We start from the raw sequence: 26355 nt of genomic DNA on the forward strand, positions 1-26355 counted from the left end.
TGGTCGCAGCTGTTCCAAGGTTACGACTTGAACTTTCTAGTGCCGAAACGCCATCTGGCCGCGCTTTTTCGAACGATGTCTGGCCTGTTATCTTTGGGGTCGAATTTTTCAAAATTGGTCGGGTTTTGGTGAGCGGGGCTGGTCGGGGAGCTGGTCCGTTGAATGGGGCGAAGTCTCGGCGGCGGCTCCATTGAGGAAAAGCGGCGAAAGTGTGCCAGGAATTCAACGAGTTCAGTGCAATCCGGCCATGTTTATTGCAGACAGAAACTGGAAAGTAGGCTTCGCGTTTGTGAGTTGTTTTGAGTGAAAACTCCAATTTCCCCTGATTGGCGTGATTTATGTGTTTCCCTTTATGACGATGGAATCCACGGACAGAGGTATGTTATTCAGTTTAAGCCCGTCGGCCCGACTTCGCTGCCGTTCCAGACACAAAGGGCAACGGCAAAGTCAGGGTCGAACCATTTAGTTCAGTGACCGCGTTCCATCGCGGTCCCCGACTCCCTTCGTTTCCACTCTGCGTCCCCGACGCGATTTTCTCGAAAATTCGCCCGACCGCCCCTCGCGAATTCCCCCCGGCCCGAAACGCCCGCGTCGCGCGAGCGAACTCCCAAATTCCAGAAATATCGAAAATTCCGCTGTTCCAGGTCCCTGTACGCGCAACAAGTGCGCCGAACCTCGGACAGGTGTCGTTACCGATCGCCCACCTCAGTCCCGCTCACCGGGTCGAATTCCCGCCGGCCCGAAACCCGCCAGCCCGAACCGATTTTTTTCTGGTGCGTCATCAGGAGTTGCGGCATCTCTAGACTCCTTTCTGACCTGACCCGGTTGCGGTATCGAGCCGTCAGCCTTGACCCAATATCGGGACCCCGAAGGTCGCCTTAACCCTCTCCATTCTCGCCGGTCAGTTACGGTCGCGATAAATTTTTATTTGGGCCCCTGCACGGTTTCCACTTCTTTTGCAATGCAGATGAGACGCGGAAAAGTGGCCACGAGAATAATAAAGTGATTACGCAAATGTGTACGCCAAACTGACGCATAAACCTCGCGATGTTTTTTTTGTATTACGGTCCTGCACGGATATGACCAAGTGTGTTGCAGAATAATTTGCTCGGTTCGGTCTGACTTGTCGCAGAGAACATGTTTTTTTACCGATTCGTCCTTGTGGTTGGCACAAGGTGATTTCAAATCTCCAACTATGTATTTGAATAATCGATTTTTTTCAAAAATAATTCGCGATTATCCGCTTCATTCGGCTTATTTCTACGTTCGAATTTAAATCGACAACTCGATTTTGTCTCTTCTCAAATGGACTCGATCACAATTTGAAGAACATTTCGATCTGCTCGAATCGCAAATCACACTGTTCTTCCCTCTGCGTTCCTATTTTTCAGACATTCCTTACCACAACTGGAAAAATTGCACACTGTGTAGGTGTGCCCAACGTTTTGACGCATTGACCAGTTTTGTGTCCCACAATTAACCTGTTAATGGCAAATTAAGTAATGACAACGATGAGATCTCAGAAAGTACCATTTCGAAACCACAAACGCAACACTGACCTCAACTGTTGTCTGAAACATTTCGCGACCTCTTCATTTAAATATTTAATCAATTTAATGGGCCGCAATGTCGACAATAATAATGTGGGAAATTGACGTTAATCAATCTGTTGTCGTAAGTTCGTCCCTAATTAAATTAAATATTGACTCGGCACAAATTCAATTGCCGAACTCACTTCTTCTCTTCCTTTTTGTAGGCAAGTTGCTTGTTCCTTCTTCGATTATGAATTAACCTCTTATTTAGATGTTGTTACACCACCTCTTTCTTGCTCTTCCTGTTGATCTTCATCCGTTGGATGACTTGTCACTTGCGATTGTTACCATTCTGTTGTCTGCCATTCTTCCTTATGGTTGTTCCTTTCTTTCTTTCCCTGCAGTACAAAAACGACCCCGTGTTTGCCACTCAAGTTATTTTTGTAAATGTTACCAATTTATGCAAATCGATTTGATGCAAGTGAACGTCGCCTTCCTGCATTTCAAATGCATTCGATTTTTTACTTCGAAATTTTTTTCCCATCTGGATTTTCACCAGATTACCGCCAGAGACACACCGCTTCAAGGTTGCCATTGTGCAAACAACAGGTGCGAATGATAGATAAATGTCTTGCATATTTGGGAAGATTTATTATTTTTCGATATAGTAACACAGATCTTTCATTTATTTCTTTTTGCTTAATTTTTGCCTTCATTACTCATCACGTTTGACGGAATAATTAACGTGATTCGTAATCATTATGACATTGTGAAGTGCGGTGTGATTGCGTTAAATTAGTGTAAAACAGGACGACGTGTCGGAAAGTGTTGCTGGAGATTAAGGAAGACCCGTGGAGATTAAAAGAGATTTACAAGCGCGCTTCATAGGAAGATGGTTAAGAAGCGTGTAAAATGTGGGCGGCGGCAAATTAATCTTGACCAAAGATTACACGTATTAAGCATTTGCAAATTTACATAATGTGACGTAATTGCGTTGGGTTGCGGTTTAACAAAACCTGGAAAAGATCGTGCTGTGTTGGAATTTAATTCCAGAACGCCACGAAAGAACGAGTTGTCAAATGACAATCCTAGTCGTCCTAGATTCAGACGTTCAATAAAAATGGACAGTTGGGGGTCATCGGGTTCGTGGGGGTCGAACACAATGATCGTTGAATGTCACGCTTGTGACATCTGTGCCGTGAACTTGATCCGATTTGATCGTGAATAAAACGATTGAACGGTTAATGTCAATTCACGTTTTTGATCGGACGAGGAGAATCTGTTGCTACTCGATGTTCTGTTTTCTGTTCGTTTCGGCGGGAGCCGAGAAAGAGCGGTTATTTTTAGACAGGTGCTGCACAGACATTTTTATGATAACAAGAGGTGAAATTAAATGGAAAATGGAAGTGACGAGGTAAAGGAAAATGTACAAGGGCCGTAAAGTATTTGGTGTGCTTAGTAATAATAATAAGTGATTGGAGATTAAATAAAAAAAGGAAGATCCAGTTGGAGTATAAGTACCTATGTAATTGGAGAGATGAGAGAAACATTTTTTATTCATTATTCTGGTTCCGAATTGATAACAGAAGTATGAGATATAAATTGACGTATGTACGTATTACGATAACTTTAAAAGGTTTTTTTTTCTCATGTGCTTTTGATTTTGCCGGAAATGACCTTAACCTGAATGGTGAGATAATCCCGTATTTTACGTTATCATTTTGACTTTTTCCACAGTGTGGTCGATGTCACAAGTGTCGAGATTTTATTTACATTGTTTGAACCTATCACTTTATGTTTAATATCGCCGTTCAGGAAGGTTATATTTTTATGCTGAAGTTGTTTTGTAAACGTTGTCTCCGACAGACAATTTTTAATGCTGGAAGTCATTTTGTAGGAAGGGGTCACTTGTTCGGAACAGAAAATTGTCTCATTGTAAGTAAATGTTTTGCCTGAAAATGTTATTTAAAAACAAAGTTCAAGTCATTTCTGGTGAAATGAAAAGTATCACGGTTACTACACAGGAAAAAGATCAAGTTTGATGTGGATAGAAGAGATTTTTTTTGGAAGACACGAGCAGAGAGAAAAAATAGAATAAATAGACAAAAAAGAGAAGGTTGTAGACCGGAAACATGGAGAGAGGAAAAGAAATTGACGGAGTTCATTACAATACCAAAAAAGTGCAGTAAAACAATTAATACATACAGGGTGATTTTGAAAGTTGTGCAGATATTTTAATCACGAGCTACTGGCTTGATATAGAACTCGCAAAAAATGTTTAAAACATTCTTTGGACATAAAATTTTTTAAATATTTTTTCCGAGTTCTACATGAAGCCAGTAGCTCGTGATTAAAATATCTGCACAACTTTCAAAATCACCCTGTATTGGGATAAATAAGAGGGTGGTACAGGTAATAAAAAATGCTGGAAGAAAATATACACAAAAATATAACAAAAGGGATAATAATAATATTTTTTAAAGTGGGCATCTAAAAAAAATTAAATCGGTTATATTAAAAATTATGGTTTTAAAGAAATCAGAAGAAAACGAGAAGAAGGAAGATAATCAAGTTTTAGTGAGAATTGATAAAAACCATACGCTTGCAAAAAATATATATTGAGACATATATTATTATCATTATTTTTTTTACTGTGACAAATTTGGGAATCCCCTACGGGACCAGAAGACAGTAGCAAAATATGTATAGTTGACTCAAGTTGCAAAAAACCACTTGTCATTTGCAACAGCATTTTTCTCATATTTCTGAACCAAATAAAGGCACAAAGGGACCAGAAAATCATAGTTTGGGTTGAATATTTTCCATATAAGTACAGTTTTAAAGTAATTTCAAATGACTAATGCCATAAAAGTGCTGTTGCAAATGCAAAGTGGTTTTTTGCAACTTGAGTCAACTTTAGATGAAAATTGAAATTTACGCTTTAAAAAAAGGAAATAGAAAAACAGCTATATGTTGAAGAAGATGAGGAGGGGAAAGAAAAATACCGAAGCGGCATAAGAAAAGAAAAAAATTGTTTGAGCAAAGTTTAAAATGAAATCGAAAGATGAAAGAGAAAAAAGAAAAATAATGTAAATTCACAATGACAACAGGTAGCGGAGATGAGAGAAGGTAATGGGATGTTGGTGACCGCTGATGGTGGGGATTTTAATGTAACAAAACAACTATTATGTATAATGTTTTTTTAAAAAATGGGATTAACGTCATTTCCGGCGAAATAAAAATTGCATTCATTTTTTTAACGGCGCAGCATCTAATAATATAATTAATAACCTTGAAATCACCTACCTAAACCACAACATGATCAACAAAAAAAAAGGGACTACGTTTTCCGTAGTCGCTCCTTATCATTTTTTGTTGATCATATTATAGGGCATATCGTGCGATCATATAAATTTTGATCAAGCGTGCTTTGAACTGTAATTCTTGATCTGAAACTTATTTGATCGCAGTATGTAAAGGATAAAAAGGGACGAAGTTGAAAAATATTGCTGACTAAAGCAAAATAGAGAAAAAAAGTTAAGTAAAAAAGGGGCATTAATGAATCAAAATACAAGTAAAAAAATGAAACAAGAAGAGAAAAAAGAGAGACGATGTCAAAAGCAGCCAGACAATAAAAAAGATGAAGAAATAAAGGAAATAAAATGTTGACTGAATTAAAAGTTAATTGATTTAAATGTGGACTCACCTTCACAGTATCATCTCGTTCCACGTCAAGGAAATTGTTAACAAAAGTCTCAGAAATTATTCTGATCAAAAAAGTTTCATTTTGCCACGCTCCTCAAAAAATACGCACACTTTCATAATTTTGTCAATAACAGCTCTTCTAATGCAAATTAACTATGACGAATTTGACACCTGGAGCGCTAAAACGATCATTTTCTAGTTCCACCTGTGAACAACATTGTTCTAAATTTTCCGTGAATTAGTACTCTACTGATAATAATTATTAACAGTGTATAATTTTCGCAATACGATTGTGTCGGTACTTGTATCACCCCGTACCAAAGCGGAACACGATGAAATTATGTTACATTGTTTGGTTTGCCTGTTTACAAATTCTGCACCGATCATCAAAAGCTGTAGTCTCTGATAACAGCGTGCAACAACCTACGCATCAACTTTGTTGATCATTTCTTTCGCAGTTGCCCTCGGTGAATGTCAACAGTACTGTGATAGCAACGCAACAGCTGCAACAACAATGTCAAAAAGTCACACGCGTACTCGATCTGGAGTCAAATATTGTCACAGCATTCGGTTTTGACATTTGCGCGTAGCGTCACGTGAGCCGATCGTCGCTTTGTCATTGGCCGCACCGCACACGAGATGTCATTCTGATTGTCATTCGTCTGTCAAAAATTCCTCGCGTTCAGGAATCCCCGCCGTACGGTCATTACTTTAGCATCGCGTGATCGTAATTTTTTCCGGCGGCAACGTTGCAGGTCTGCCAACTGTTGCCGTATCCGATCGAGTGGCGAAAAAGGCAGCGGCCGCCGCAACCTTGGCGAATCGATGTGCCGCCGCCGCCGCCACCGGCGAAATTTGCGCCAAAATGAATCATCGCCCCCTGCCCGGCCCCCTCGCCGAAACCGTCGCCGCCGTCGTCGTCGGCTCAGCGCACACACTCAGCCAAACAGCAGACGAGCAGACTGAGTGCGACTGGGAAGATCGAGGTCGGCGGCGTGCTCAGCAGACGCGCGTGTTTTGTTTGTTGGGACTCCCAACGCAGTCTCTGATCAATCCTGAAAGGCGCAGCGTCGCAGGAAGATATCGCATCACGGATTTGAAAGATATTTTTTGATGTCGGCGCGCGTGTCTGTGTGCGTGGTACGGATGCGATTCGACGGGACCTCCGCGTAAAATGTGATATTAAATGTTGTGGAAATAAAGGACGGGTTTATCTGTCTGCCGAGTTTGTTGTTGTGATTAAAAAATGTGTGCACATCAAAAAGTCTGAACAAGCACACTCCGCCGTTGCGCTTCCCCACGACAGGTCGGAATCCAAGTATTGCATTGTGATAGTAAATAGTACGGGTCTGTGATAAGAGTTGTTAAGATGATGAAGAAGGAGAAGCCGATGATGTCCGTCACTGCCATCATCCAGGGGGCGCAGAACTGGAGCCGGAGCCTTTCTAATTTTGGACCTTCGCACATGTCGCTAGGTACGAGCCGCGCGAATTTTTCCTCCCTCAGGATTTGTTACTCCCTTCCTGGCCCGTGGCTGGTGTCGCAATTCCTATTAAAAATAATTGTCAAGGACGCGCCGTCCAAGGATGTCCACATTTAGCGCGTTCGGTCGACGCGTTTTGACACCTGTCAAGCGGCGGCGGCGGCGGCCATTGTCAAAGTGACGTCACCCGGTTGTTGCATACTCGCAGGATTTTTATCGGCGCCCGTTCATCTCCAGGTGTCTGGCAGATGTTGGCGAAATTTTTTTATTGTTTCCGACACACCAGGGCGCCCTAATTTTTCTAATTTTGATAGCCCAGTTTGCCGGTGAAAATAGAACTAGAATTTAACCCAGAAAAAAGTGCAAACTACAATCGGCGGTGCATTGTTTTCGATTTTTGATAAAAACGGCGAGACGGTGGTTGCTTCATGTTGTTTTTTATTGATTGTTGGGCACCAATCACGTCAGGCTTATCGGAGAATGTTGACTGTTAATAATTAAACGGCTCTAGTATATAGGGTGGATGGTTTTGCGCCGTCAAAAACTCGAATCGCAGCGGTCGCAACCGCAGGAATTCGAGTTTTCAATTTGTTTTTCAAAATTTTGTGTATGTAGTTTCGTTATTCCAGAGATGGACAGTTGAACCATTTTGTTTTTTTTATCTTGACAAAAACGAACTTGAAAACAATCCTGCAGTGGACTCAGCTTACGGTTAAAAAGTCCTACTCAGCAAGAATTATCTTGTCTTAATCTGTTTGTAAAAAAGTGTCAACTTTCAAAGTTTTACAAAAAGTACACAACAACCTTGAAGATTTGATTTTTCGGCTCCCAATTTTGCATATTGTTGTAATTTTTTCTTCGGGATTGTTTCTGAGAATCACGGTTAAGAAATTCGACGTAAATAAAATGAGAATTTGAAAATCGTCAAAATTTGTCCAAACTTGGACCTTTTTGATTTTTGATGCTTCATTGTGGCAGTATTGGGTGGACTTTTTTTTTAAACACATATTTTTATATTGTTTTTTCATGAGCAAGAATTGCTATTCAAAGTTCGCAGCTTGCGGCAGATATTTTTGAGAAAAAACATCTTTGTTTTGCAAAACTTGGGAGCTCCTATGGCATTTATTTGAAGAGAAATTGTAATTTTTTACATTTACAATTGATAATTTTTTTCACGTGAAAGTGAGCTACTGAGTATTTTTAACATTTTGAATCAGAGGAATGTGTGAGAAGGCAAATATGTAAATAAATTAGAAAATCGCGAAAATTTTGTGTAAGAAAAATTTTTTGATTTTTAAAATAGGAATTCCCATTAATATGGTTTAAAAGTAAAAACTTTCTGAAAAATCAATTCATATTGGAATTTTTAGCTCTTTGAAAATTAAACGATGAAATTCAGTGACTCCCAAACTTTTTTTGAAACTTCTTTTGAAAAACTTCTAGCCTCCTTTTTCCGAAAAGTATCAATATTTCTATAAGGCATTATTGGCTCAATCGTCACCTATTCTGGAGTTCTACTACTGGTTAAAATGTCTGCACAAATTTCAAAGTCACTACATATATGCAAAATCATGCAACATAATTGCACAAATTAACAACATAAATGCTTAAAACATATTTTTTTTATCTTAAATTGGCTTTTAACATGTAAAACGTAGTTTGTATGTATGTATGTATCAGTTGTCTGGTTATAACTAAACTTCACTAGTACTAAAATATTTTTGAAAAAAACTGTTGAGATTTCCTGAAAAACCTTTTTTAAATGACACGTTTTACATATTTTTCTTTTTTCCTTGTATATAAATGTTTTGCAAGTCAAATTTGTACGTAGGTATAATGCCTACATATTCAAAGTTCATATCACATTTACAATTCTTATCTTGGTGTTTTTGGAAAGAACGAAAACATTTTTATTGTTGTAAATTGTATAATTCTGAAAAAGATCGACGAGTTTGAAAGTCTTGCCTGCGAAGATGTTAAAAGGTGTGAATCATCGTTTTAATTTTTTCCCAAGAATTTGGAAATCTGGAGTAGAAATTTAAAAAAATATTTTTGAAATTCACAAAATAATCTCCAAAAGAAAAAAATGTAAAACTGTAACAAATGAAAACGATTAGACACATCGAGAAGAGAGTCTTTTTTGCACTCTTGCCTCGCTTAATCGGTAATGGTCGAAAATCCTGTCCCACTTCTCTGTACAAGCATATTCGACATCTAAAATGTCCCATGTTTGCATCGCTCAGATGTCCGATTTTTGAACCGACTCGTGAGTCACCTGGACTCCCAAGATCTTCACCTAAATCGGTGACTCATTCCAAATCGAACCGAATCCCGATCACCAAGCCCGGCGGCGGCGTTTCCGCAGTGATTTACCACAGCGATTATCCAGACAATTTTTTTGTCGGTCCCGATTCGCACGCATCGTGGAAGTCGCAACGGTAACCTTGTTTCTCAAGATAGATTTCTGGGATATCTGCAATAAAAAGTCCCCGGGGGCAAAGTCGGGACGGTACGGAGGATTTAGCTCCAGCGCATCGTCATCCCGGCACATGGCTCGCATCTGCGCCGCTCAACGCAAAATAAAGCGACTTCCCAGAAAATCGTCGACACTTTTCCGGCACAAGGGCGCTTATCACCGCCCCCGCCAAGGACAACAACAGGGATGTTTGTCGCGGTCAGTGTGTTTTCCGTGAAGTTCGCCAACGTTTGGAGACCGAAGAAAACAAGTCGGGAAATCAATATCGAAACGGAAAACTTGGCTGAAATTGAAAGTGCGTCTCAGATACGATTGTAAAACTTTTGTTTGCATAAAGGTGATTTCGCAGCCGTTCGTTTTAATTTTTCCTGATAAAGGAGTTTTTTGACTTGACTGCCGTCAAGGAGGAAAACAAAGTGGATCGTGTGCAAAAGGGAAATGAGACAGTCGTAAAAGCAAATTTGAGGATCGACGCGATAACGGAAAATAAATAATTTTTGTTTAAAGAAACGAAACAGTCGAATACATTATCCAAAGGAAGGTCAGATTGTTGATAACAGCGTACTTGATCGTGTACGTTTATAATTATTACATTATTATGCGTGGTACAGGGTCATTACTGTTAATTTGGGGGAGATTAAATTTGCATTTTTGCGGTAATTATGTTTTCAAAAAACTTCTTCTCAACAACAGTAATTGCGCTAAACTGGATCTAATCGAGACGAGGTTCGCACCTTCCCGAGCAGTTGGTTTCAATTTGTTTGTTTGCCTCGAAAGGTGTCAATTAAAAAACGCAAACAAATCTTTGCTTGGTTCTTTATTCGGAAGATTTTTTTGAATTTGCAGCTCTGCCCGGATGCACGATTTGTTTGTACAACGCATCGTTGAAAATTGTGTCTAAATCTATGTTGTTTACACGTCTGAAATCCGCACAATTTTTGCTTTCACTCGAATGTGTTATGACAAACTCCCTATTTATTTTAAGTCGGCCATGAACAACTTCCAGACGGTACGAGAAGTACATGGTTAATTCCGTTGCCGGTGGAAATGATGAATGACAAAAATTGGCCGACGAGAGACTGATTCCTTCGATGTCACGAGCGTAAATTTAGAATAATCGATCAAAATGGTCGGTATTATGTTGTGAAGAAGCTCGTGCATATCGAATTAGTGCAAAATGGATTGTTTAGGAGTTTCCGGATTGTTTTGCCCATGGAAGAAATGTTCTACCCGAAAAGAATTGTGTACAGGATTGAAACGTTCGAGTTCGATTGAGCTATTGTTGCACTCAGCAATTCTTTGTTCTAGTTTTTATTTGGTGGATTTATGAAACAACGTTGGTTTGAAATTTTAAAACCGACAGAATCGTTCCCAGAAGAGTACGAGTATATTCAGCTGGTCGTCAAATCTGGAATTCACTTTGCCAAAGTGATACATTTTCTTCGTTTTCGTTTTTATTTTTTTTTTTAACTTACGTAAAGAAATTTTGTTTAAAAAATTTTCCAACAAGTTGAAAACTTCCAAACAATGTTAATCATCCGATTTATTGTTTGGATTTTAATTGTAAAAAGGTGCTAATCCGATATTAATTTAACAATAAGTAAATTTTCTTATTTCGATTTCGGACGTAAGATTTGAAACTTGTTTTATTTTTACAAATTATGTCGACATCAAAACGTAAAGAATCTCCGATCCAAAAATGTAAACTACATTATTTTATTAACAAAAACATTTTTATTAATGTCATCGGACTTGTCGCGGAATCAGGCGATTCAAAATCAAAGAAATTCCTTTTCGAGAGGATTTCCCTTGCCATTCAACGTGGAAACGCTGCAAGCATTCGGGGCACTTTTCCAGATTCCGCAATATTATCGGAAATTTTTGTATTATAAAACAAAGATGTTATGTAATTATATTATTAATATAAGCTCTTTTCATTTTTTTTTATAACATGTTGAGAAGTTTAAAAAAAATCATGGAAATAATGTATTATATGGAATAAGTCAAAGCCAAGAATTGAGAATTTAACAGATATCAATCATTTTAGTATAAGAATTACGATTAAGCTTGTAAAAAGTACCAAAAAAACTACAGATTTTCTTTTCTTTGTACATATTTCTATTTTCTTTGTGGATTTTATGTTAATGTACAAAGTAATCTTTGGGGAGTCAGACTAAAAGGCTACTTATCTCATAATGTAAATATTTTTAATTTTACGTACTCACAAGCGAACGAAAAGTAATTCTTTTTCGGACGCTGACTGTGGCGCCATTTGTTGGTCTGTTTAGTAAGTTAACAACGAAACCGATACAACTGATAATTGTCCTGTCACCATAAATTATAAATAGTAAATTTCTAGTTTTATTGGCAAGCTGATAACAAATACTATGTATTAATATGTACATATGTATTAATAAATAATTTATCTATTTTAAAAATGTAGATACAAAATAAATTTGTTTTTTCCAATGATGTCTTTTGTTTTAGTTCGCGCGGTCGCCTAAAAAATTTAATGTGCACCTCTGCCAAAAAGTACCTTTTGTTCCATCTACCAACCGCTTCCCCACATATCAACAAGTGTCGCCATCGAAATCATCCTCTTGAGCCAACTTTTCCACCAACACACCTGTGCGAAAGGTGTTTTATTATTAGCCCAAGATCTGGCCAAAATTTTTAAAAATTGCCACGACGATTGTGACTCTTTCGCAGAACCGAGTCAGAAAAGAAATTAAAAACAGACAATTATTTTTACTTTTCCGCAAAGTGCACTGAAATAAAACGAAAAAATTGACAATCTGAACCGTTGAAATGTCACAGGTGGAACTAACTCACTTTGAAAGGAGATTATTTTAGGAAAAAAAACGTTTGTCTCGAACTTTGAAGTCCGACATTTTTATTTAGATCAGCGGTAAACTTGCACTTCTATTAATATTTTTGAATGGGTCCCAAACATAAAATAGCCAAAAGACCGTGACATTGCCAATTAAAAAACCAATTTGGTCATTGGAACATCACCCATCGCCTATTTTTGAAACGTTAAAAAATATTTATTTATGGACATTTTCTCGCCCAACACCCACAAATATCGGGTGTTCATTTAAATTTCCCGTCAAAGTTGGCGTTGAAGTGTCGATTGTGAACGCATCAGCTGTTCAAATCTTACTCAGTTTTTGCGTTGTTTGTATTTTTACATGGGTGGTACCGTTCACAATCGACTCTTCATACCATGTTTGACCGGAAATTTAAATGAACACCCGATATTTTTTATAAGAATTATTCCTTATCCACTTCCACTTCGATCGAGACGCACAAATTAGAATCCATCGCGTGATTTTCCATTTTCCGATTCTTCATGGTCCTGGTCCAAATGTCATCGTGAATGAATCTGGTCCGGATGACATTTGTTTAGAACATAACTTTTACGATCAAGCCCAGCTTCCACGCTCGGATTTTCGTTTGTATTTCGGTAACCTTCAGGTTTTTTTCTCCTCTCTCGTGAACGAGCGTATTGTTCGTCGACAAAAAAAAATTCCACCGATCATTTTTCCGTGCACCGTGTGATATTTGCGTAGATCATGAATTCGCCGCTGTAAATCGGCTTCGCGCCGAACAAACATGACATAATGATAAATCCCTTGTTTGTTTTTTTTTTGCGTCGATTTGGAAAAACGTCGCCGCCTTCGGGGCGAGACCGGCGGCGGCGGATATTTTGACGCGTCGACCTTGGCAGGTTTTGTTTTCTTTGAATGTTAATTTTAATGATAGTTTGCCGCTTCCTAACATATCTAGTTTTACTATAGCGTGTTTACGTTGAAACCTTGAACAAAAGTCGTCTGCAGGTCAAATCAGTATAATAATAAATAAGAAATTGTGTGCGACTGGTGTGCCGCCGCGTTTGAGCGATTTTTTCCCGCCGCCGAGGGCGGTAATTCGTGTTATTATCGGTCGGAGGGGGCGCAAAAAACCCAAAGGAAAAATAAGATCGAAACGAAGGCGGGATAATAAGGAGCAATCATTCTCGTCTGCGAGATTCGTTTCGCGATATCGATTCGCCGTTCACCTTGTCGCCGTCCTCTTAGTGATTTTTGACGGTTTCAGCCCTCAGCCTCGACCAGAACCTGTCGATGGGCAGCTTGGGAGCGCCGCAGTCGCCGCTGGACATGAAGCCGGACGCCTCCACGTTGGGCCAGTTCAGCCCCCAGGGCCCCAACAGCCCCGTCTCGTTCGCGTCGGGGCACGGCAGTCTCCTCAGTCCTTCCGGGGGGACTCCGAACAAGAGTTGCGGCTCGCTGTACCCGCCCAACCATCCGCTCAGCGGTTCCAAACATCTCTGCTCGATCTGCGGGGACAGGGCCAGCGGCAAGCACTACGGCGTCTACAGGTGAGGGGTCCCAAAAATCTCCAAAAGATGGAAATTTGTTTTGTCGAGAAATCTTCGGATTAGAGCAAAAATAAGTCATTCTTGGGGTCAACTGATTTTCATTTCTCGTTGCTTTGTCACGTGGTTTACTGCTTGCTGTCAGCTGCCACGTCATTTTTATTCAGCTGTCAGTTCTGTGGCGAATGGCAGTTGTTCGACTGATCATGAATTTTCTTTGTTTTGTTAATGCTGTATGATGGTTTTTACTCCAAATGAATGATTTCATTTTCAAGTGAAGTTATGTCATGTGTCTGAAAGAAAAAAATGTCCAACCATACACCACGGCCTGCTTGACCACATTTTTTCAACGCCGTACAGTGAAGCAAAATTAAAAAAATTGAAATTATCGTTCTGAATCTCAAAGCGTTTTAAACTCGTGGTTTAGATTTTTTCATTGATTCTAGTAAGCAAAATTTGTTGTAACATTTATTTGCCAATAATAATAATACTCTTTGTTATCTAACAGAAAGCCCTATTCCAGTATGTACAATATAATTTAACGAAATTAATTAATATAAAGTTCAATGGGAAAAATACAACGTCTGAAGCACACATAAGGAAATCATATAAAAAAAATATTTTTATGTATTCAGGAAACCTAAAAAAGACAGTCCCAGAATTGAAATAAAGATATAAATAGTTCTTTTTAAGATATTCGTGTATTTTTTCATTTCATTCACATCCATCTGAAGGTTTTCGATTGCAAGTATTTCGACTCGAAAACCTTCCCTTCTTTGACATTAAATTTGTTAAATGTGAAGAATGCAACAAAAGTCCGAATCAGAAAGTCCATTGAACAATTTTCTTCCATCTTCGGAGGAATTTTCTTCGCAGTAGAAACAGCCTTTATGATTTTAGGAAATTCGAATTTTGTCATCACGTTTTCCAAAAATATTTGGTGTAGGTTTCCACTGTGCAAGTTTTTAAAGAGATCTGAAGAGGTAATTCCAGTGCAATTTTCAGGACAAACGACTATTTAGGTAGTTTAGGGCATACCTATTACTGGATCTAGAGCATACATAATATCTTTGAATAGTCGGGAATGCCAACGTAAAACTTAAAATGTTTTGCCAACCTAACAATCAAAATCGCTAACATTTATTATCACTTGGTAGTAAGATCAGTTAAAATTAATCAGATCAATGATCTACTAATGTTGCTCAGCCGATACCTACGTGGAAGATAAAAAATGTAAATAAATTATTAATAGAAGATAGTAAACCTCATAAATCATTTTTGGCATTTGTGTTATGTGCGGAAAGTGATGAACGACAAGAAAATAGTTTTTTTGGCCTCCTCAACTATAAATGACATGTTTACACATTTTGAACAGCTAGAGAGTATCTTGATTTTTACACACTAATCAAACTATCTGTCATTTTACCACACGGAGTGTGTAAAATAACAAGAAAATTTTAAGCTTTCTGGAACCTCCAAAAAAATGTTTAGCGTATCACAAGTAAAGTCCATTTATACTAAGACAAGATACCGTTCAGTTTTCAAAAATGAACAGAAATTAATTGTTTTCTTCTAAAGTCTGATGGCGCTATCTTGTGGTGTAAATCGTAAGCGTGTCAGTTATCGGTATAATAGATTACTTTCTGCCATTTTATTAATTAAATGTCAGTCTTGGACAGGTTTTGCAAAATTATTGGTTACAACAAATTTCAAATTTGTTACGTCGGCCAAAAAGATTAATACATTACTAATGCGGTAGACATTTTACATCGCTCGGTTTTTGTTAAAACACCCGCTGCGCGGTCGTGTTTCAATCTATAAACCTCGCCCTGTAAAATGTAGCCTACCGCAAATGTAACGTAAATAACTATTACGTAAACCAATGAGTAAATTATAATTTTTGTGAATGAAATGGAGGATCTTTATTGCAAATTATAATTGTGATAACATTTTTATTAGCCAATAATCAAATCGAAAGTTTTTCTTCTTATCCAGCCATTCTTTTTTTAATTACTGATTTCTGTAATACCAGACTTTCCCAACATCTATACCCTGGACTTGTGTCGAGAATGCCACGAGATTTTTGTCTTGTTTCCTCCATTTTAAGTAACGATAAGATTCCTCAACTAACCGAGTACAATGTTCTTTTTTATAATAAATAAATCATAATTGTAATAAATTGATCGTGGCAGTAGTATGCCAAAAAGTTTGAGAACGACTCCACCAGAGTTTTTACACCAGTTGGGAACCACTGCTCTGATTTATGTTTTGTTTGGTGTGGCGTGCCTTGTATGTGAATCAAAGCAGTAAATTGTCAGAGATATTTATCTATCAGCGAAAAAAAAAACGAAAACAAATCGTAGACGGTACGAAGGACTAATCGGCTTATAAAATTACCACGTAAATAAATAAACATCATAAATCAATAAAAAAGGAAATAAAAACCACAAGAAAATTTCAAACATTTTTATATCACAAAGAAATTTATTAATACTTTTTTATGACATGTACCCATGTCTTGATAGATTATGATCTCAGATACCCTAAGATCTCTTTATTGCCGGTCTAATTTTTTTCTCCTTGGTTTTTAATCTATTTTATTGCATGTGCAGTAAACAAAGTTTTATATTTGACGAGCAGTCAATCGTTTAAGAAATTAATTGTTCCTAAAATGATTTTTTAAAAAGTCGCCACCCCCCCGCTACAACTTCTTTTCTCTTCAAAAATCCTTCTAGGCTTTACAAACCACCGTTTGCCTCTGGTCGGGACTTCGTTTTTACCACTTTCACCCAATTGAAATTTTGTAACGAGCGTTCAAAAAAATTATATTCTTTCATTCACATCTTTTCGGTATGGTTTGACGTTTCTTCCAGATACGCAACATCACTTTCATGGTTTAACCGCAAATTACATAACTCGATAAAAACCATCACACTGCACCGAGCAAACCAGAAAAACTGTCGTCGGTAGCTTCAAAAAGAACTGTTTTTTTGTGTAAGAAAGAAATTTCCTTGCACGTCACTTGTTCGTTGTGAATGACGTTTGAGATCTGGGTTCTGACAGTTGACAGTCACACGTTCACGCGAACTGACCCCAAAATTTTTGAACGCTCTATACTTTCGTTATATCAATTTATTACACAAAAGAGGCTGTATCATAGTTTTGAAGATTCAAAACAATTTGAGAATCCCGCGGTGTAATTTTTTTTATAGAAAGATAAACAAATGAGCAAATTTCTATTCATCACGAAAATTTAATCGTGTTTAAATTGCCGGTTGAAGCTTCCAAAAGAAAACAAATCATGGAATTAATAAAAGCTGTCAATCACTCGCGGCAGTCCTTTTCATGCTTTTATTACCTAATTGCACAACACCAATCAAATTATTACCTTCGAGTTTTTTTTCGAAGACCTACTCCACAACAGACATTATTTTCTTTGTACATATTTTATTTATTTACGTGTAATAACACAGTCCAAGTGACTTCTAAGTCTGTTATTTTGTACAATCGGTACCTCATGAAAATTTAATCGTTCAATGTTTATCAATATTTTTTGTTTGGGGTTAACAATCGTGTTTTTATCGACCGTGGGGCGTCGCATTTTCAGCAAACGTCATTCCATTTTAATCACGTCGAGCTGTCTTTCAAGGCGCCCAATTCCAAATTTAGAATTTTTTTTCTTGTAAAAATTCCGTTTTCACAGAAACCGCCGCAGCGTTAATTACACTGCGCTCCGTCATCGTGCGCCTTTGCCCCTCGTTCATAACGACGTGAAGAGTCCAAGTTTTTAGTAAATTGTTTCGCATTTTCATTCGTCGACGTTCGAACGTGAAAAAGTCGAATTTCCTCGGAGTGTTTTTCTCGGTCGGGGGCGGAACGCGCCGCCCCCAGACCGCCGAATCCAATTCCCACATTTGTCCACATATCCGGAAAATCGGCAAGTTCTTGCGGTCACGGGATGACAGTGACAAGTGCACCATGACCATGGCCTCCGCGTACGCCATTAATGTTGCATCACAGTGACCTTGGGGTTGTTACAAACTAGTTGTTTGTGATGATTATGGCAAACGAATGTCCTGCCCACGAGCCGTGAATCCTGTCAGCGCCTTCATAAATTTCAGCCTGTTGCGATTTTTCCGTGTTTTTCGCGAAGAATGACTCACGATGGAACGAGACAATTTGCGATTTTTTTTTCAAATTCAAATCGCTCGCGTCGTTGCCTAATGTTCAAGACACTCGGTGGGTTTGTTTACGGTTTGGAAGCGACAGAGGGCGTTAGTTATAGACGCGGCAAACAATACTTCTTCTGACCGAGTGCCGATAAAGAATCCGCGTTTTCGCAATTGCGACAGCCGTTTGCCCAGTGAGTCACAACATATTTCAATAATTGTTCGACTACTGGTCGGATCTGTGGTCACCGCGGTTGAAAGTTATGTGGGATGAGATTGGAAATAGACGTCTTCGTCGAAAATAAAGTGTCCGCTTGAATCTTTAATGGGGGCGATAAATAGACATCTGTTCGATTTTTTTTTTTTTTGGATTTTGGCAAGGTGTGTCGAGAGAATACTTGAAAAAAAATGGTTGTTGCGTAATTGAGATTTTAAGGCGACGGTGCTAAAAGAATTCTCCATGAAAAAGACAGATTTCTATTTTTTTATTTGCTTTTTATTCTTGGCCTTTTCCAATTTAGCTTTTTAATGAAGTGGGTAGAGAGCGTTCGAGAAAAATGTGGTCAAGTGGTCCGGTGTTTCCGTGTATTACGACGAGCTGTCAAACCGTAGATGTTGAACCTTACGTATTTAGCGAACAAACAATGTTGTGAATGATTTCTTTGGCGATAATCCCCCAACGAGAGAGTTTTTCTGCTTCTTTTTTAAGTCTTTTAGTACTGGCTGATAGTTTTTCCTAAGTGAATCATTCAATTCACAGTAGAATGATCAAAGTAAGGTTATGTATCTTAAGGAAATGTCAAAGCATGCCAACCCAAATACGGTTTGAAACTGCGGTCTTTCACACTGGGTTTTCACAGACAGAAGCCAGACTTGGACAATTTTGTTCACAGTTGAAATAGATCAATAAATAAAAAACACTGAACAGTAACCGTTAGACACCACATTTAACAAAATCGCGTTGATTTGCCTAGAAGCACATAAGAGTTTATTTACGGTCGGGGGATGCATCCTGGTTAACGCGTTCACGTGATTACATAGACTCGGCGACGGCCTCGTTGTGCAAACTTCACATGCGTGCGATAAAAATACCTATATCGCACTTATTGTGTAAACAACCATTATTTCCAGAAGGTTAAAACATTTGATTGATCGGTTGAAATGATCACAACGGAGCTACGAGACTGGACTTTCAACTTTCGGGAACAGTACATTGCAAACAATAAACAAAGATACTGTGTTGAAGTACATTTACATTTGGAGAGATAATATTGCGGAATTCAGTCTGGAACACTAAACGAGCATTTGAGTTTGTCGAATAGATGTTTTTTGAGTGAGCTTCAAATTTGCAGTAAATATAATAAAAGAGTTGCCCAACAGTAAATAAAAGATGGATTTTTTTCATTGTTCCGCTGTGTTGTTTTATGCCGATTTAACAACATAAAACTTTGAGACGTTCTGCCAAATTTCTTCGTACTTTTAATTTTTCAAGTCAATTCTCAAAACTTTCTGTTCAATTATTTAGTTTTAATTGTTCTAAAACCGGGACTAATTAGCCAAAGATTTTTGAATTTATTTGCAAGGAAATACCCCAACTTGGGCGCGTTCCAACAGCACGATGCAGTGTTGCTCCACTCTGCTGAAAGCTGAAACACGTTTGTGGTCACATCGGTTTTAACACTAACAGAAAAATACTGTTTTATCTGTGAAGATCTTACGAAACATTTGCAAGAAGAATCCGAACAACAAAAGTCCTACACTACAAATTACGCAAACATCAATTCGAACAAAATTGTTTTTCTTCGCTTACATTGAGTAATTTTGTATTGAGAAGCAAAATCTAGTGTGCCCGGTTTTGCTTTGTCTTTTCGCACAAATTTCTTTTACGATCATTAAACATATCAAGCCGTGCAAAAAAATAGGATATGACCACGGTACCGAAGTGCTTTTTCATCACTCGTGTAATTATTGTCCTCGCTGCCCACGTAAAGATGTACTTTACTCCCTTGTCACATAATGTAGTGGTCCCCATGCATTTGAATATTTCGCACCGAAAAAACACAATCAATTACGAAATACAGTGATTTGACAAGAACCAAGGTCCTTTACCACATTAAAACTCCTTCAGCTGAAGAAAAAAAACTATTATCATTTGCTCAAGCGACTGATCAGATACTCGTATTGCAAATTTTCAAACGGCCCAGTTTTTTATTAGTGATAAAAGTCCACACTTTGAAGTCCAAAATCACCTTAACATTTCCATAACTGAATTCATAAAAAATGTCAAAAGCGACATTAATGAGACAGCACGCCGAATATATTCCACATGTGTTGACCTCAAAGGACTTGTTGTTTTGAAGCTGGTTTAAAGTCCAGTTTTGAAACATACGGCGGCCGCATTTAGGTGCAGTTTGCGTCATTTAGGCCGGTACAGATTTTTCAAAAAACTTAAAAGAAATTTTACACATCAGGTGTTTCATTACGTCTGTGAAAAAAATTGCTAGAACCCACTACGTCCATATTTCTATGCAAACAACGAGTTCGTACCATTAATTTAATTAAAACAAGAATACGAAATAACGTAAAATGTGTGACGTTGTGGGTGGACCCCAAACTGGTACAACTTAATAAGTGGGACAAGCGAGACGAAACTGTTTGCGTTGTCCTCTCTGTATATTGGGTATTCGGCACAGCTCGTTTGTTTTGTGTGACGTGGTTTCGGTAAATATTGGAACGAGCAGAGGCCAATGTGTGGTCAGGCAGCCTACCCAAGATGTCGGTAATGCAGTGTCCTGCTCCGGACCTGGCAATAGCGGATTCCGGAACGTGGCGGTCGTAACAGGTCGAATCTAAATACCTCGGCCTTGGATCGGTCGATTGCGAAATCCGAATTTAGCCCGGCACAAAGAAATCATCTCATTATTAGAGTTTTTGACGGGCGGAGTGACGGATAATTTTTGCGCGTACCCTATTAATGGCCCCACTTAATGAGAACGGTGTTTTTGTAAAATACGAGACCTTGAGCGCGCCTCTCCGTATTCCAATTATTATTAACAATTCCAACGAGAGCGGAGAACAGGTCGACGCGATGATTAATTTGCGAAAATGAACTTAATTGTGCGCTCGTTGCGCCATTTGGAAATTGTTAGCAACAATCGCGATTCGAGTGGAACTCGTCCGGCGTCTCGTGATAAATAATAACAATTAAGATTCAAGGATGCGCACGATCGCGGAGAACCGCACGAGCGGAGGAGTTGCGTAACGCTGATTGGTGGTGTGTTGCAGCTGCGAAGGCTGCAAGGGCTTCTTCAAACGGACGGTGCGGAAGGACCTGTCGTACGCCTGCCGGGAGGAGAAGAACTGCATCATCGACAAGAGGCAGAGGAACCGGTGTCAGTATTGCCGCTACCAAAAATGCCTGAACATGGGCATGAAGCGGGAGGCCGTGCAGGAGGAGCGCCAGAGGACGAAGGACAGGGACACGTCGGAGGTGGAGTCGACGTCGAACATGCAGGCCGAGATGCCCCTCGACAGGATAATCGAGGCGGAGAAACGGATAGAATGCAACGACCCGCTGGTGGCTCTGGTGGTGTCGGAGGTGGCGCCCTCGCTCGATCTTCGCGACTCCTACTGACTCATCTTTTATTGCAGAGCAACACGACGGTGAACAACATCTGTCAAGCCACTAACAAGCAGCTGTTCCAACTGGTGCAATGGGCTAAGCTCATACCTCACTTTACCTCGTTGCCGATGTCGGACCAGGTGCTTTTATTGAGGGCAGGATGGAATGAATTGCTCATCGCCGCATTCTCGCACAGATCTATACAGGCGCAGGATGCCATCGTTCTAGCCACGGGGTTGACAGTTAACAAGTAAGTTGTTCAGTCCGCGGTCCGCATCAACGATTTCTCCAAATTCATTACTATTTTTAGTTTAGAAGCTAATGCTTCGTTCGTTACTCAAATTTTGCACAGTATTTGTTAATACCCAATTTTATTTAGTTCAGTGTTTCATAAAATACAAAAATGTCAAATGTGCTTTTCGGTTAACGTAACGAATTTCAAATGAAATAAACTGAATAACAGATGTAACAAAAGTAGCCTTGAGATAGTAGTGCCCTTGAGGCTTGGCGGGCCTGATTGAGGCGAAACGAATTAACTAACGATTATTATTAATTTAAGCATAATAAATTGGTAAAAAGTGTTTCCTCTCATTTGACGGGGGTTTATGAATACTTAAGAGGCGCTGTTGGTGTTTTTGAATTATTAATAAGTTAAATAGTTTATTAAATGAGTGTTTGTTGTAATTTTAGTTTACTGGAATCGTTTTAGGTTGTAATAAACTATAATTAGACTTGGGAAAGAAACAAACGTGTTTCTCCACAGGAGGAATGGAACAACGTAAAACGAAAGAAAACCTATTCGCAAGTCGTTTTTAATATGTGACAAAATACTTTTCAGTCTCAAAGAAAAGTGAATAATTTCAAGTGAAAGTGGCGCTTTTAACAAAAAAGAAATTTGTTGGATAAGATCATTAAAATAAGGTTTTGATAACTTCAAGGACAGTTTTTGTAGCAAAGTGCATACTTGGGGTCTTTTTCTTTAACACTCTTGTTATGGCCAATTGGATTGTAATTTTTTTGATCACACGGTATTATCGGATTAGGGGATATTATTCGTACGTTTTGATTGATTTTTTTTTGCTTATCTAATCTGAATGTTAGATCTCTTGATTTATTACGGTTAACAATTACTAACCATCTGTCCGTTTTATTATACGGTACATAATCTGATTTAAGCCAATAAAAATTTATTGAAAAACACCTGATAATAATAAATACACTGGGGTTGCGCAATTAGGGCTTAGCGCAGAGCGCGGCGCCCACCCTGATGCTCACGTGTCGTCCTCGGTAAACTGGACACTTTTCATCTTCAACGTCCACTTCGTCTCCTCTCTCCAACTCGCACGTTGCCTCTTCGGTACTCGCGCTCCGGTCCAGGCTCCGGATCAGCTTGATCGACACTGGATTGTCGAAGAAATAAATCAAGGCCCAGATGGGCACCCCTGTCGGGATCTTCTTGTCGAACTTCCCCTTGCTCTCTCCGTTGACCTCGTAGGTCATGTGGCCCGTCGAACTCACCCAGAAGGTGAGAATCGCGTTTCTGGTGCACAACTTTTTGTCCAGCGGCAGCGCCGTGAAGTTCAGGTTTTTGATCAGATCCAAGTAGGTGAAGTCGCGAACGTCTTCGAAGGGGTGGTCGTTGGGGTTGGTGGAGGTGACGCCGAAACAGAACGCTGATACTCCCATCCTTCGAGAGGACACTTCCATGAACTTGAGGGTGACTTTCTCGTCGACCGAGATGGGACGAGAGCTGAAGACGAAGCCGTAGTCGTCTTTGCGTCGGGCTATGGTGCCGTCATGGGAGAGAGTGATGCCCTTGGCGTGGACGTTGTGGAAGCGTAGGGGTTGGAAGTTCAAGTTCTGGGGTGAAAATAAAAAGTAGTGTGGGGAGTAGACTGGAGTTGCTCGGGTGGCGTGGAAGCACTTACCTCAGTCATCGTCAAACGAGGAACTAACAGTGTTTGTTTGAACGCCGTAAACCAATTTTAACGGATTACTGTCTTTATCAAGTAATTTATTGATAACTGATTATGCCAGTTGAACCACATAATGCATTTATCCACTTTACTTTATCACTTAAATACGTTACATAATACATTTCGGTAGTTCCCAGGGGGAAAGATTGAAAATTGTTGAATTGTTACGAAGGACTACTTGAAGAGTTTTTTCAAAATTCTATTGGTTAAAAAATAAATGTCCCCAGAATTTTACGTAATAACTGAAGACGATACAAGTTGGCACAACTGAAACGACAGTTTAATTCGGTTAAATTAACTTCGTTCGTGACCATCAATACCGGAATCAATCAATTTTCCTTCATCATACATCCGACACGTTTTTCACAACAATGACGTAATTAGCTTGTGATCGATTAATACAGTTCTTTTTTTAAACAATTGTCAAAGTGTTGGTATGAGCCACTAGTTATTTGATGGCTATTAGGTTGGCAACGTAAAACGTCAGATTCGGAAGACCGAGAAGGCGATTGAAGACCGAAAATTTTGAATCAGATTCTGAAAATAAATAAAGTGCAGTTGCATTTTTCAGTGTTATTATCGTCTTTTGGTATAAAATTTGCTGCTTACAGCTGAAACTTTTCTGACATTTGAAAATTATTGACATAACCTCAAACCTGATCGAGGGTAAGAGGGAGATTTTACCATATAGATGTTCCGAAACGAAAGATTTTAGGGTGGTCTTTTGACATTGACAATTGTTTAAAAAAAAAGGACTTTATAATTGTAGTATCTACGCACCTAGGACTTGTATATTTTCAAGACGTCCTTGATGGCCGTCCTGCAGATCGGACAGTGGCCCACTCCGTCACCGCGCCACTGCTCCTTTGCGCATTTGTTGCACATGCTCAGATGTCCGCAAGGGTACAGTGCGGTGTCGATCGCGTTGTCACAACACACCACACATTCGCTCGCCTCGAAGCCTTCGGCTTTCGGGGCCGAAGGCGCCGGTCTTCCAGGTACCCGCAAGGAGCGACTTCGCACCTCTATTTTGTGAGCGTTGTCGACGGCGAAGAAACCCCACAGCTCCAACGTGTGGTCCACGTGCATCCTCTTCAGGAGGAGCGAGGCGTTCTTCCATATCTTCAGTTCTCCCGATTCGTTGACGATCATGCTGAGCTCGTCGCCCTCGTCGAAATTCCAAGTGGGGTCGTTTATCACCACCCGGTACTCGGGCCGGTCCATCAGCGAGTCGGGATTGGTCGGGAGGGCTTCTCTGCGCAAGAGCGCAGGTTGGCAGGACGTCACCCCTAACACCAAGCCGCCTCCGGTCAAGGTTTTCACCAAGACTTGTTTGTCTGGGTGCAGAGGTTTGCTCGTGAAGGTGTATTGGAGGTTTTGTTCCGGTTGGAGTTTAGAGGAAACGATTTGGATCGTCGTCGGCGGGGTCCAGATGTCGACGAGGCCCCACAAGGGTACGCTCGTGTCCACGTCTTTGTCGAACTTGCCGATCTCCACGCCGTCAACTCCGTAATGGATGGTCCCACTTGTGGTGACGTAAAAGAACAAGATTCTGTTTTTGACGCAGTGGCGTTTGGACAACGAACACGTCCAGAATCCCGGTTTGCGTTTCCACTCGCGATTGGGATTCTTGGGGAGGTTGTGCACGAGAGTGGAGGGGTCGTGCGAGGTGAAGCCGATGCTGACGACTCCGGGGAGCTTGTCGGAAACCTCGACCAGTTTCATTTGGAATGTTTCGTTGGGTTTGACGGGTCGCGAGGTGAAGCCGATGCTGACGAGCCCTGGGAGCTTGTCGGAAACCTCTACCAGTTTGATCTGAAGTATTTCGTTCGGTTTGACGACTCGCGACGTGAAGACTAGACCGTTGTCTTTGGATTCGGTGCGGCGAGCCGTGCTCCAGTTGTGGTACACCATGACGTCGTTGCCGTGGATCTCGTGGAAGCGGAAGACGAACCGCGGGGTGGCCGGGGCCGGGTTCTACAAAAATCAAAAAAAAATTGTCCGATCAATGTGGGGGAGAGGACTCACCTGTGACATGGTTGTCGGTCTGGAATAAACAGATTTTCAGACGGTGTTGCTGTCTACTATCTGGTCCGTAGATTAGATTAGTGTTATCAAGGGTCGAATCGAATGGGGGTCATTGCATGCAATAAATACGGCATATCAGGATTAAGGCTTTTCGGGAAAATTGAATTTCTGTTTGTAGATATCAAAACTTCATTAATAATAAGAAAATTAAATAAAAATTTTTTTTTACGCAAAACAATATTTTCTAAACACGAGTATGTACTTACATCAAACAAGATAACAAAAATAATAAGTACGATGATGGTCTACTTAATCAATTAGAACAACACACGCACTCGAATTAGCACATTATCCTACTCCAAATTATCGTCTTTTGTATTGCTTTTTCTTCGTTTTGCAGAACGCGGAGTTCTTTGTCTGCGTTCTTGTTCCGTCTTAATTTATCCTCAACTTTCGTTTTCTTCAGTCACTCATTTTGCACAAATTAAATCTCTTCAGTTCAAAATAAACAAATCATTATAATACCAAAGCGCTTGCAGTTACGCTGTCAAAATTTAAAAATGGTTTGATCTAGTGGCAACATTAATCACGTGATATAAAACTAATTTCTGATTGGTTCGAATGATTGAACAAAATAAAATTTTGTCATGGCAGCAGTTTTATTAAGTTTGTTTCGGATGTTTAACACTCTGACACAAAATATTATTAAATAATTTTATAGTCAAAATATAAATAAACAATCTACGTTTGTTGATTTTTTTTTGTTTTCACCACGACCTGTAGTTTGAATGATCCCCACAGAGCGCTAGTAAACGGGCGCTTTTTGGGGATTTTATTCATCTTAAGTTTTTGTCACCGAGAATTTTTTTGTTTAAATGACATTTTGAATTTGAAGTCAAAGAATTCCTTGTTTTTTGCTGCTTTGAAATTAAATTCGTGAATTCTTTCCTTATTGTTCACTGTTTTTGTGTTTAGTGTGATTGTTG

At 39.5% G+C, this 26355-nt stretch overlaps 2 protein-coding genes across 3 annotated transcripts in view; one reads left to right on the top strand and one right to left on the bottom strand.

The window, feature by feature from the left end:
- The first annotated feature begins 103 nt into the window (after nucleotides 1-103).
- The window catches only part of usp (ultraspiracle), a 36123-nt gene continuing 9871 nt past the window's right edge, over nucleotides 104-26355 (top strand). Inside the window, exons 1-4 of one of the 2 annotated variants that reach the window (XM_069047081.1) lie at nucleotides 104-377; nucleotides 13295-13577; nucleotides 21029-21341; nucleotides 21395-21615. In XM_069047081.1, the coding sequence (XP_068903182.1) occupies nucleotides 353-377; nucleotides 13295-13577; nucleotides 21029-21341; nucleotides 21395-21615 (842 nt within the window). In that variant the 5' untranslated portion in view covers nucleotides 104-352. Of the gene's footprint in view, nucleotides 378-6174; nucleotides 6713-13294; nucleotides 13578-21028; nucleotides 21342-21394; nucleotides 21616-26355 lie in introns of those variants that run through there. The other variant, XM_069047080.1, reaches the window with a different exon arrangement.
- On the bottom strand, nucleotides 23085-25505 carry LOC138130546 (protein neuralized-like). The gene is made up of 3 exons (XM_069047083.1): nucleotides 25370-25505; nucleotides 24122-25318; nucleotides 23085-23225 (listed from the first exon to the last, which is right to left on the bottom strand). The coding sequence occupies exons 1-2, from the start codon at nucleotides 25376-25378 to the stop codon at nucleotides 24122-24124; spliced, it is 1206 nt and encodes a 401-aa protein (XP_068903184.1). The 5' UTR covers nucleotides 25379-25505; the 3' UTR covers nucleotides 23085-23225.

Source organism: Tenebrio molitor, chromosome 5 (assembly GCF_963966145.1).
Source record: "Tenebrio molitor chromosome 5, icTenMoli1.1, whole genome shotgun sequence".
In the NCBI taxonomy this organism is placed as follows: Eukaryota; Metazoa; Arthropoda; class Insecta; order Coleoptera; family Tenebrionidae; genus Tenebrio; species Tenebrio molitor.